We start from the raw sequence: 13,766 nt of genomic DNA on the forward strand, positions 1-13,766 counted from the left end.
GAATGGGGAATTGCCAACAGTAATTCCTGGATTTCTGTGTTTAATTAGGCATATGAAGATTGCAGAAGTTGCTGTTCATTTTACAGAGTAATAACAGCGAGCACTGAGAGGATCATGGTCATTACTATTGCAAAATTTGGGCTGTTGCGAGTAATCATGTGCTGAGATGTTTTTCAAAACCAGCTGGTCCCTGCTTTGTATTTCTCAGTTAATGGCTGCAGCTTGGAAAATCTGCTGACGGTTTGCTTTTGCTTTAGCATTTGGAGGATATCGAAGTGAAGTGGTTAAAGAAAACACTCCTCCCAAGATGGAGAAAGAAGGTCTAGCTATCATGGTTGGGAAGAAAAAGGGTATTCAAGGACATTACAATTCCTGTTATTTGGACTCCACTTTGTTCTGGTAAGTTTGTTTATGCCAATTTTAGTGCTCTCTGACAGTTGGGAGCTTGGTTTGTATTTATTAATTCGTGGGATGTGGGTGTTGCTAGCCAGGCTCATTCCTAATTGCTCTTGGGATGGTGCTGATATTGTTTTTGTGAACATGACTTGAGTGACTCGCTAGGCCTTTTTCAAGAGAGCAGTTAAGAGTCAACCACATTGTTAACTCCTCGAGTTTATTCTGACACTGTGGTCAAATTTGCGTTTTAGCACCTGACCCACCTTTTCTTCCAATCTCTGTGTTCCAATCTCAGTGCGAGATGGATAAAGAGAATCATGTTGCAGATGGGGAAGGGGGTAAAGATTATTGCACATAGCTGATGTGAGACTGGATAAATTCTTGGTAGTTTTTGCACTGAGTTGGAAAAAATGATCTGTTAAGAACAAAAAAACACATGAGAATTGAGAGATAGACCATTCAGTCTTTTGTCCTGCACCACTGTTTGATGCGATCGTGGCTGATATACCGGCACCATGCTCATTTCCCTTCATTCCCAAATATCCACTGATTTCTATCCATATTATACTCCAATGGGTGAGAATTCTTGAGTGTAGAAATTTCTACTCGTGTCAGGCACAGGGTTCAGGATATTTGTCATTAAGTCTTGTTCGTTTCTCCAATACTATGTCTTTATTAATAATACCCCCAAGTTCCTGATTTCTCTAGTTCCCTTGGTTCCCCAGTGTTTGAGAGTTTCTTTTTGTCTTCCATTATGAAGTCAGATACAAGGGGCGTGATTCTCCACTCCCGCGCCGAAGTGCCCACGCCGTCCTGAACGCCGTCGAGGTTCACAGCGGCGCGAAACGGCCCCGATCCCGACCGATTCAGGGCCCAAAAATGGGCTAGGATCGGGGCCGCGAGAACCTCGGGGGGGGGGGGGGGGGGGGCGTGCTGCGAAAGCCGTGTCGTCACCGCGCGACGCCCGAATGATGCGGCGCTGCGTCATAAATTGCGCGATCCGCGCACAGTGGACCCGGAGAAGAAGAGAGGAGATGGCTGAGCTCCGAAGAGCCGCACCGAGGTTCCGGGACACGGACCTGGACACCCTGGTGGATGAGGTGGAACGGAGAAGGGACACCCTGTGCCCAAGACGTGGGCATCGCCAGCCATCCAGCGCGGTGAGGCGCGGCTGGCGGGAGGTGGGCACCGCAGTCCGTGCTGTGGGGCAGACCCCCCCCCCGGACGGGGAGCAGTGCCGCAAGAAGCTGCACGACCTCACCCGGGCTGCCAGGTTAAGTGCCATGAGGGTGCCCCCAGCCCCCCCCCCCCCCCCCCCCCCCGCCCCAGCACGGGGGTTGGGGGGGGGGTTGTTATGAGTGTTGGGGGGATTAGGGCATCAGGGGCGGTGCTGGGGGAGGGACCAGGGGCAGTTGGGGGGGACTGGGGCATCAGGGGCGATGTTGGGGGGGTCAGGGGAGTTTGGGGGGGTCACGGTGCCCAACTATCTACTCGACCCACATGAGCCCCGGGACACCCCCTGGAGCGAAGCCATGGCGTGCTATCTCTTGAACCAGCAACAATGTTGTCTATATCTGCATTCCCTGATGATACCCGCCTAATGGTGATGCTTTATCCACCACCAGCCCCCCGCCCCCCCAAGGCCAAGATGGCGCACAACCAGCGTGAGCGCATGAGAACCGGAGGGTGTTCTCCTGTCCTGCACCCCCTAGCCGTTCATGAGCAGAGGGCCCTGGACCTCCCTGGGGGATCCGCCACCCGAGAGGTCGCGCCATACCAGGTCGGAGGCGCAGAAGCAAGTGAGAGAACCCTGCATGTCCTCACCCCCCCCCCCCCCCAACCCGTCATCGCCCCCCTCACACTCTGGCCACTGCACCCTCGATCCCATCCCCCCTCACACTCTGGCCACTGCACCCTAGATCCCATCCCCCCTCACACTCTGGCCACTGCACCCCCGGTCCCATCCCCCCTCACACTCTGGCCACTGCACCCTCGATCCCATCCCCCCTCACACTCTGGCCACTGCACCCCCCATCCCCTCCCCCTCACACTGTACACCCACCACCACCATACACCCGGGCCACCGGGCCTAACGAACCCTGAATCTTTTATGTTCCCCAGGGCCACCCGCCGAACCTTCAGGGAACTCTCGCCCAGGAAGCAGCGCAACATCGCCAACTGCAACTGCACCCAGGGACGCACGCCAGAGGTTGGCAGTCGGTCGGATAGGAGGGCAGACCTCACAGTCTGGGACACAGGACCGGGACGCTCAGACCACCGGGACAGACATTAGTCAGGGGCACAGGGTTGACAGTCATGCCGAAGCCCACATCACGGCCACACACCCGCTGGATCGAACTGGAGGTCAAGACGACATGGCCCGCATGGAGCTTGCGCCGTGCCATGAGGGGGACCAGTACACACCAGACTTCCTGACGGATGATGACCTCGAGCTTGCGGCACTGCTGTCTCCCACACCATTCACCACAGAGACACCCACCTCGGTTGGGCATATAAGTGATGAGGCTCCCGGATCACTGTCTGGTGCGCACCCCACAGCCGAGCCGGTACAGCAGCTGGAGTTTGGAGCAGCCGAGGGGCTGGACGGTTGAGGGCAGCCCAGGCCCAGCAACCAGCTGCCACCCAGACGGTTCCCGGGTTCCTGGATGTAATTGACCCACCCGGACAACCGATGCATGTGGACACCCAGGGATTGAATAACGGGATGAGGGCCATCTTCCAGGACCTGCACACGCAGATGGAGGAGTCTATCCGTGTCCAGGAGCAGGGAGTGGTGCCGCTCATCACAGCCACCCAGGCCGACACCGCACGGGTGGCGCCCACAGTGGAGGCAATGGGTGAAAGGGCTGTGCTCGGTCCTCAGGGAATTGAATGTACCTGTCCGCGATGGCGTACAAGGCGTCGGTGACGGCCCTGATGCACCTGTGGACCGATGCCTGTGAGATCCCGGATAGGTCCCCGCTCGGCACGTGGAAGGAACTGGTCGCATAAACGTTTAGGGCCACCGTCACCTTGACGGAGACTGGTATCGCGTGTCGTCCTCCCCATTCCACGTGGTGCGAGGTGCGCCACGAGCTGGCATAAATGTGCGACCGTCTCCCTGCTGAACCGTAGTCCCCTCCTGCATGTGATGTCCGTTAGGGCCTCCAACGACATTCTGTCACGGTACACCCTTGGCCTTGCTGGACGCCTGTGGCGCCCTGGCACCACCATCAGTGGATCCGCCTGCTCCTCCTCCTCCTGCTCTCTTTCCCCCCCCCCCCCCCAAAGCACTTCCTCTGCATTCCTCGCCGTCTGGCGGTCAATGTTCCCCTCGGCATCCCCCTGTACATTCGGGTCGACGACGGGCCACTCCGTGGCCATCCCCTCTGCTGCACCGGCAACAGCTGCATCTCCAGCCACTGTGGGCCGTCCTAATGGCACGTTCACACCTGCTTTTAAAAGTCGTCAGCCAGTCGTGCTGGCTGACGCTGAGCAGGGAGGAGGTGAGCGGACTGTTCCGCAGCGCCTGGAGACCGGGTCGGCTTACCCGAGAAGGCTGCGGCCAAAGGAAGGGTGCGGGAGAGTGTGCAGGTGGGAAGGGGGTGGGGGGTGGGAAAGTGTGCAGGTGGGAGGGGGTTGGGAGAGAGTGCAGGTGGGAGGGGGGGTGGGAGAGTGTGCAGGTGGGAGGGGGGGGGTGTGGGAGAGTGTGCAGGTGGGAGGGGGGGGTGTGGGAGAGTGTGCAGGTGGGAGGGGGGGTGTGGGAGAGTGTGCAGGTGGGAGGGGGGGGTGTGGGAGAGTGTGCAGGTGGGGGGGGGGTGTGGGAGAGTGTGCAGGTGGGAGGGGGGGGTGTGGGATGGCAAACTCCAGAGCTGCGGCTCCAACCACGGCAGTAAACATCGCTGACTGGTTGGCATACATGGTGACCTGCAGGAGGGTGGTGGGGGGCAGAGAAACGACATGTTACACGGAGGTTCTTCCACACCTCGCCAGCCGGGTTGCATGGGGTACCTGTGTGTCCCGGTGGCCTGGTCTCGCTGCAGCCAGCCTAACACCTGGTCACTGTCTGCACCCAACGGTCAGTTCACACCGTACTGCTCACCAGTGTGCCACTCGCCTGTGCCCATCAGCCACACGCACCCTGCGTCCGTGTCCTCGTCACCGTCCTACCATATCAGGGCGGCTGACCTGTGGCATCCGCGGATGGACGATACCATCCACACTCTCCCTCACCCCCCCTCCCACCTGCACGCCGCTCCCTCATCCCCCCCCCCTCCTCCCACCTGCACACTCTCCCACACCTCCCCCTCCCACCTGCACACTCCCCCACACCCCCCCCCTCCCACCTGCACACTCTCCCACACACACCCCCTCCCACCTGCACACTCTCCCACACCCCCTCCCACCTGCACACTCTCCCACACCCCCCCTCCCACCTGCACACTCTCCCACACAACCCCCTCCCACTTGCACACTCTCCCATCCTCCCCTCCCACCTGCACACTTTCCCATCCTCCCCTCCCACCTGCACACTCTCCCACACAACCCTGTCCCACCTGCACACTCTCCCACACAACCCCCTCCCACTTGCACACTCTCCCACCCCCCCCCCCTCCCACCTGCACACGCTCCCACCCTCCCCGCCCACCTGCACACTTTCCCACCCCCCCCCCCCCTTCCCACCTGCACACTCTCTCTCCTCCCCCCCCCCCCCCCTTCCCACCTGCGCACTCTCCCGCACCCTCCCTTTTGCCGCAGCCTTCTCGGGTAAGCCGACCTGGTCTCCAGGAGCTGCGGAACAGCCCGCTCACCTCCTCCCTGCTCAGCGTCAGCCAGCACGACTGGCTGACGACTTTAAAAAGGAGGTGTGAACGGCGACGGCGTGACCCCAGTTCACGCCGTCGAGACATCGGCCCATCCGTGCCTGAGAATAGCAGGGGTGCCGGAGAATCGCCATTTTGGGTGTCTCGGGCGATTCTCCGGCCTGCACAGCGCGGAACTCGACGGGGCCGTTCTCGCCGCTTGGGAGAATCACGGGAGGGCGTCGGACCGGCGTCGCGGGAAAATTTGGTGGCCCAGGCGATTCTCCCAACTGCCGTGGGAGTGGAGAATCGCGCCCAGTGTATTTGTTTAATGTCTCTGCCATTTTCTTATCCCCATTTTAATTTTTCCTGTCTGCTGGTAAGGGACTCCCATTTACCTTTTCTAATCTCTTTTTCTTTTTTTTTTTTACATCGATTATAAAAGCTTCTATGTACTCTCATTCATTACTTTATTAATTTGTTGGTAATCCTTTTGAGAGCAGGCTTACTACTCATTTTGGCAACACTATAAATCTTTCCTTAATCCAATGCTATCTCTTAGCCACTTTTCTTTTGTGCACTTTTCCCACCAAGTTTTGCTTCCTTCAGGGAACGCATATTTACAAAATGTAATTTTAAAAATTTTAACGGTTGCCATTGCATATCTGCCATTATCTATGTTTCCCGTCTACTTGCACAACTCTCCCCTCATGCCTATATAGGTTTGAAAATCTAGTTTTTTGCTTGATTAAATCACTTTCAATCTAAATATAAAATTAATTGGCCCGTAACTTCTTAGCTCCCCAGTGTTACATTGGTGGGGTACTCCAAATGCGTTGTGGAATCCGCTTCAGAGGTTCCTAGGTAAGGTTTGCACGGCAATTTCCTAGATGTGCAAACTGTCTCTGGACAATTACCCTGCACTGGGAAACATCTGAAAATGTGATTTAAATCATAAACTACAGGTTCCGACTGGGTGTCACCACGAGTTAGCCAGGAAAAGTTAGAAGGATTAAAACCACTTTTAACTTCTGAGCTACACCAGTAGTTAGCCAGAAAAAGTTAGAAGGATTGAAACCACTTCTAACTTCTGGGTAACTATTGTACAGACCCAGACCCCATGGGGCTCCCTTGGAAACCCCACCCCCCAAAAAAAAGACCCAGATCCATGGGACTCCCTTGAAGATTCTGCCTGAATCTTGCCCAGTCTGAATTGGAAGGCAAGACCAGGCAGGCTTAACAATGTCGACCAAAATTGACTGTTCGCTAGTTGGTACTTAAACTTATTAATATATTGCATTTCTATCTAATAGTAAGAAAAAATATGTTTTATTATCATTAATCATTTAACATTTATAATTGTTTAACATTTTCTCCACAGTATGTTTGCTTTTAGCTCTGTGTTGGATACTGTATTGCTTAGGCCTAAAGGGAAGGATGATGTTGAATATTATACCGAAACCCAAGATTTGTTAAGAACAGAAATAGTAAATCCTTTGAGAAAGTAAGTATCATGTATTTCATGACCTAAACCCATGGTTATAGCAACTTTACTATTTTGCACTTCGAGATAATTGAGGTCTAAAACATAATTGGCCAGCTGGAAAAGGTGAAATCCTGGATTGACGTAGAATTAAGTGCAATTTTTTTTGAGGTTGTTAACTTGCTAATGTTTTGTATGATTGGGTGTACCTATCCAGAAATTGGAGTATCAGTGAGACTTAATTCTTTCAAAATCCATTTATTTCAGAGTTGAAAAGATTGCACCCCTGGTTTTTGAGGACGAGGAAATATTTTTTTTAAAAGTCTTTAATTGATGAAAATTGTCTAGGTGCTGCTATGTATGTTTAGATTAATCAACCAAAACAACTTCATTTTGTTTCTATTGATGTGGTGTTTTATTTGTTACACTGCTGTTCTCTAATTGCGACAGAAAAAAAAATCCTTTTTCTCCTTTTAGTCATGGGTATGTATGTGCTACTAAAATAATGAAACTTCGAAGAATTCTTGAAAAGGTCGAGGCAGCTTCAGGATTTACTTCGGAAGAGAAAGGTGTGTCAGCTTTTGTATTTTGCTGGTTGTAGGTTGTGTGTGTTTGCATATAGCCTCCCCCGAAACAATCATTCAATATAACCATATATTTGACAATGCTTTATACATTTTTCTGAAATGCCTCTTTGTACTATTTAGTGACAGTTAACTCTGCTCAAATAAATTAGCATTTTTGTTCTTAAATGTGGAAAAAAGGATTTTAGCTGAAATTATTTAGCATTCATATTAGTTGGTTGGTCCTTGGTTGACACATTTGATGCTTTCACGCTTTTCAAACCGTGAAACCATTTTCAGTGACTATCTTGGTGACATTAACTGGCAAGTTCTCGATGAAGTAGCACACACAGGAAGACCACAAGTAGGTTATCATCAACTCCCCAACCCGTTGGGCAGTCTGGGAAGCCACAGCTAATACTCATGTAGCTGGTACCAACCCACTACCTGGATGGAGGGCATCTTGGGACACATGCTGCATAATCAAAAAACAATTCATAACTGACACAACGGTAGAGGTCCTGACTTGAGTCTCCCTCAAAGATGGTGGCAGTACTCAAAATAATCATCACAGGATGTGGATAATCTGACCACCTGCTCCATGAGTGGAAGCTGAGGGATAACTAAGGTGTAATTGATTCGATGAGTCCCAGACCACTGAACACATCGCATAATAATAATAATCTTTATTAGTGTCACAAGTAGGCTTACATTAACACTGCAATGAAGTTACTGTGAAAATCCCCTTGTCGCCATACTACGGCACCTGTTTGGGTACACTGAGGGAGAATTCAGAATGTCCAATTCATCTAAAAAGCACGACTGCCCACTAAGATCGGTTGCTGAGGCATCTAATTTCTCCACAGCATCTCCGGTGACTATGAAATGGATAGACAAACTGTAAGCTCTTCCTGTCATGCAAGAGTTGTAGTCAAGGACCATAGTATTTATAATAAAAGCGACACACGTTTGATGGGTTAAATGGGAAGTTTCTAAGCTTGGATTCCACAGATAACTTTCTATCAGCAGCCATCTTTTTTTTAAACCAAGTCGGTTAGTTTCATGCAATATGTGTTGCACCAGTCTTGTTCATGATCGCTAAGTCATTATAGCCTGGTGTATAGTAAACCTTCCATGATTCATCCTCTATCAGAATATTTGCTTTTGAATTATTGTAAATTTTCAGTTCTTTGTTATGAAGTTGATCAGAAGTTGCTGGTTGGGGCATGTCAAATTTGAATAATTTCCTTTGAAGTCTCAATTTAAAATTTAAACAAATCCTTAGAAGCCTGTCAACTGCCCCATCCATCCAAAGAAGGATCTATTTTAATAAATGCCAGAGATAGTGGTTTGAGAAGTTTCAAGAATGTATTGTCCCAAATCTTGATCCACAGTATTGCTCACCCCAGACCTGATGACAATCCGTCTACACACACATCCACCAACCCACACTCAAAAGACTGGACTAAACATACCAAACAAAATATGGCCACAAGTGTCTTCCCCCTGACTCTACTCCGCTCCAAAGGAATTCCCCGGGAACGGTGCACATTTTTGTAACAACCTGAATTGGAAGATTCCGGAAGAAATACAGCAGCGTCAGGCTGGGGAAACCTTTAGCTGCCATGTGCACAGCATTACTGCTGTTCAGATGATTCAGGCCTTTTAAGTGATAATCATCTTGAAGTGCGAGCTTTAAATGGAAATGATAAACACTGGGTATCTAAATTTAATTTGTTTATATCTCGAGCCGATAAGAGAACATCTTCCATAATTCATTGCTGATCAAATATTTTGTAAATTTTACAGTGTTCTATAATGCAAATAAGACACGTCTTCGGGGATTTGTTTGTTTGTCTACCTGACCAAAATTTCCAATTTTATAGATCCTGAAGAATTTCTCAACATATTGTTTCATCATATATTAAAGGTAGAACCTTTGTTGAAAATCAGGTAAGCAAACTTTTATCAGGGCCAACTGAAGGGTTTTTGTGTTACAAATCTTATCGACATTTCAAGTGTTTGGGATTGAGAAAAATCTGAGTTGATGAAAATAGAACTCGAAAACCCCAGTCAATGATTTCATTACGAGCATGTGGTCAAGACACTAGCTTCGTGATTGAAAACCTCCTGTCCAGTTTTGTCTCAACAGATGTAGCCATAAAGAAACAAAAAAACTTTCCTTTTGTATTGCGTTTTCATTCCCTGAAGATGTTCCAAATGTGGCGAAAAAAACAGCCTCGCTGTTAATATGTAGACAATTATAGCAGCCAGTTTGTGCATGGCAAATAAATGGAATGACCAACTAATCTGTTTTGCTGATAGTTGAAAGATGATTGCTAACCCAAGTCTGCTGTTTTCCACGTTTACTTTTTCCTGAGTGGGTAGAGATTTAACTCTTTTTAAAAAAAATTTTTAAATTCAATTATTATTTTTCCAATTAAGGGGCAATTATCCACTTACCATGCACATCTTGGGTTGTGGGAGTGAGACCCACGCAGAAATGGGGGAAATGAGAAAACTCCACACAGACAGTGACCCAGGACCGGGATCCAACCTGGGATCTCGGTGCTGTGAGGCAGCAGTGCTAACCACTGCGTCACCGTGCCGCCCGAGATTTAACTCTTCGAACATTTTGTCAAAAGGAATGCATCTCGTCTGGTATTGCATTGAAATGCCAGCCTAGATTAAATAACCAAACCCTGTAGTGTGCATTACACCCATGTCCACCCGATCCAGGGACAAGAATGCTTTGTTGCCGATTCTTTTTCTACTTGGTCTTTTCTGTGGCTCTGTTCCAATTAGGCAATCAGTGAATTTGCCTTTCTTTCTGTGCTATCTATGTCCGAATGCTTAGAGTCGCCAGGTATCGAATGATACCACCACAAGTTTCAACCGGCTATTGATCAAAGAAACAAACACCAGTTAGTTAGTTCAAGGTCAAGGGTACTTTATTTACACACAATTAGTCATGCAACATAAACACTACTAGTTAACAATACCTATCGACTAAGACAACCTGTACTTAACTTCGGGCACCCGGCTTAGGTCAGAAAACAGTGGCCGCTGTTCAATTCTGGATCTCTCCGGTTCGAAGGAGTAACTGCTGCTCAGCTGTGCTCATCCGTCTGGTAGCGGGCGTTGAACTGGGACTCGCTTCTGGTGTTGCTACGATTGGCGGTGACCGGGGTACCAAGGCCAAAAGAGAGCGAACATATGGCGAACTCTTCTTCTTATACTCAGGGGGTTTTCGCGCTCTTTTGGGCGTTCCTTCGATTTGGGCCTTACTAATTGGGTGTTCGATTCCTTAACCAATAGGTGGGCAGGGTTCTGGATGGCTGGGCGTGTCCCAAGCAGTCACTGCCCCCGTTGTTTGCGTTTCCCCTGAACAGGGAGTAGCGTCGAAATGCCTGGGACTGTCCCGGTTGCTTGAGTACCAGTCCTTTGTTTTGGGGAAGATGGGCCATCAAATGTTAATCGGCCTGATTACCGGGTAGGGCGGTGATCAGTGCCGTTGCTCCACTACCCACTAGGGCAGCATGGTAGCACAAGTGATTAGCACTGTGGCTTCACAGCACCAGGGTCCCAGGTTCGATTCCCTGCTGGGTCACTGTCTGTGCGGAGTCTGCACGTTCTCCCCGTGTCTGTGTCAGTTTCCTCTGGGTGCTCCGGTTTCCTCCCACAGTCCAAAGACGTGCAGGTTAGGTGGATTGGCCATGATAACTTGCCCTTAGTGACCAAAAAAGGTTAGGAGGGGTTATTGGATTCGGGGATAAGGTGGAAGTGAGGGCTTAAGTTGGTCGGTGCAGACTCGATGGGCCGAATCGCCTCCTTCTGCACTATGTTCTATGTACCCGAGCTTGGCTGACCAGATGTATAGGGGGTCCCCAGGGAGGGTGGGGATCAGTGCCGTTACTCCACTGCCTGAGTGACCTTCCAAGAGCGGTAAGAATTTGTAACTATATGGGCTCCAGACAAACCTGTTTCACTAACTGCCATGTGGCGTCAGATGAGTAATTATGGCTGCATCAGGAATTTTGGTGTGAGGCCGAAAGAATAAACTATCAAGAAATTCAGTGAGATCGACACAAATAGTCGCACGATGAACAAACATTCAACATTTACAAATAACAAATTAAAGAAGGTGAAAGCGGGCAGGCTCCATCAGGGTACAGGACACCGTAAATCTCCATCGGTTCCTGACTCTCATCATCTGGACACCTCAAGATTCCATTTCAAAAAGATTTGCAAAGGGGTTACCATGGTGGGAATCAGACTCGGAGTTGTCACCCTCTCCCGGGTGCCAAACTCTTTCATGGAGTTTGCGTGCTCACGCGGCGTGTGCCAATGTGGGGTCCATTTCGTCATTTCTCATCAAGCGACAGGAATTGTCACGGTGCCAGTGCTTCATGGTCCGTAAGGAGGTTGCAAGGGGGGTGTCGCTATCGTCGGGTGGCGGGTCAGGTTCCGGTGTGGGCAAATAAATCGTTTCAAAGAGGCTGAGAGTATCGTGGTCAGGGTCTCTGTGCCTGCAGTGACTGGGCCTGGTTCGTGGGATCTCTTCGGGTCTCTCGGGGCTTCAGTAGTGCTGTCGCTAGCAGCCGAATCAAGCGTCAGGGTGAAATTTGATTCTGGGGGCGTGGTCAAGGTCGTGTCTGTGGGTGTGCTGCTGTTGCTGGGGGAGGGGGAACTCTGGTTGTCAGTGGGCGGGTCCTCATTGTCTGCCATCGCCAATGAGAGGTGGTGAGACTGGCTGCACTGCGTTCCATAAACCTTAAGCTGATTTACATGGAACCATCCTGATTTACTGTTTGGAAACGTGATTTTATAAACCGAGGGGCTTATTTTGTCCGAGATTGAATAAGGTCCTGCAAACTTAGGGGAGAGGAATGAGCTGGGGTTGTATAAGGTGATCATTACTTGCTGTCCGACTGTATACTCTGTCGGGTGTACTGTTTTATCAAAGCAGGTCTTACTCTGCTTTCGTTTAGCGCCTAGTCGAACAGCTGCAGCGAGCTGTGCTGCTTTAATATTCTCTACCATGTGCTGGACTGCTTTCTCATGGGTCAGGGCGGTGACTGCGGGACTGGCCAAATCAAATCCGAATAAACATGGATCATCCGGTCATGAGGGTATGGGGGGTATATCCTGTTGAGCTCGACACTGTTCCTAATAAACATCAGTGCGAATGGGAGCACTGCGTCCCATGTTGTATTGTGCTGCTGCACCATTTTCCTGAGGGTGGCCTTTAGCTTCCGATTCATGCGCTCCACAACGCCGCTGGACTGTGTATGTGGAACTTTTGTTTAATTCCAAATATCGTCATTACATTTTTCATGACCCTTCCTGTAAAGTGGGAATCTTGGTCCGACTCTACTACAGGGCAGTCCCCATCTCGTGAAAATCTGTTCTGTTAAGATCTTTTGCGGTGGCCTTGGCTGTGTTTGTTCTCAATGGGAACGCTTCGACCCATTTTGTAAATGTGTCTATCACCACTAACACATACTTGTATCCATTTCTGCAGGGGGGAGGGGACCAATATAATCCAATTGAAGGTTTGTCCACGGGCCATTTACAGGGCGGATGTGCCGTAGCTGGGCTTCTTTCGCATACCTACCCAGGGTTGTTTTGAGCGTAAATTAAACCGTTTTCGACGTAATGAAACACGTCGGTTTTCAAATCGGGCCACCAGCAGAGGGGTCTGAGGTGTGCAAGGGTGGATTCAATCCCTTGGTGTCCATGTCCGTCATGGATCTTACAAATTATCTCATTCCTGTCCTGGGTGGGGACTACATAAATTCCATCCTTTAAAACGATTCCCTCATGGACCGTCGAATTTCTAAATTTTTCGTAGGGAGCTGGGAAGTTTCCTTTTAAAATGTCTTTTAATGCTTCGTCTTTCTGTGCATGGGCTAGGTCTTGGATGTTGGTCTGTGAGACCTGAACTGCGTGCACCGGGGCACTCTCGGTGCGGGGGGGGGTTGCCAAAAGTGGCCATGTCGTGAGCCTGCCTTCGCTAGGCGTCAGCTTTCACATTACCAGGTGGGGAGGAACAATGGTGACTTCTCACTTTGACGATGCTGTATTTTCTGCCTTTAGCTGTCTGAAGGATATGTTTGAACAGTGGGGCTGAGGGTAGAGGTTTTCTGTCCGCGGAAATAAATCCTCTCGATTCCCACAGGGGTAGGAATTCCGTCCGAATATATGTCTGCAGGGGTCGGGAATGAATCGGGGTGCTAAACAATGTAAGCAATGGCCGCTAACTCGGCTGCCTGCATACCCAAGTGTCCAGGCAATTTTCTCTTCTAAAGCGCGTCCCTGTGCGTCCTCTACATAAATGCCACAGGACTGTGGAGGAGCTATCTACGTAAATTCTCAGTGCTTTGTCTGTGGGCTGGGGTCTGATACCTGTCTTTCTTGGTACCGACTTGGGAACAAAGGGTCCTGTGGTGTGCTTTGGGGCTATGATCTCGCACTCATGTGGGGTCCCTGAATAATGCAAATTATTGACCAGAAACGTGT

General features: G+C 50.0%; 1 protein-coding gene across 1 annotated transcript in view; it reads left to right on the top strand.

The window, feature by feature from the left end:
* Positions 1-13,766, top strand: part of cyld (cylindromatosis (turban tumor syndrome)) — a 78,562-nt gene that overhangs the window by 42,529 nt on the left and 22,267 nt on the right. Inside the window, exons 9-12 of the mRNA XM_072518231.1 lie at positions 258-399; positions 6,580-6,702; positions 7,159-7,250; positions 9,131-9,197. Coding sequence (XP_072374332.1) covers positions 258-399; positions 6,580-6,702; positions 7,159-7,250; positions 9,131-9,197 — 424 coding nt within the window. The remainder of the gene's footprint in view (positions 1-257; positions 400-6,579; positions 6,703-7,158; positions 7,251-9,130; positions 9,198-13,766) is intronic.

The sequence above is a fragment of the Scyliorhinus torazame genome, chromosome 10 (genome assembly GCF_047496885.1).
Source record: "Scyliorhinus torazame isolate Kashiwa2021f chromosome 10, sScyTor2.1, whole genome shotgun sequence".
NCBI classification, from domain to species: domain Eukaryota; kingdom Metazoa; phylum Chordata; class Chondrichthyes; order Carcharhiniformes; family Scyliorhinidae; genus Scyliorhinus; species Scyliorhinus torazame.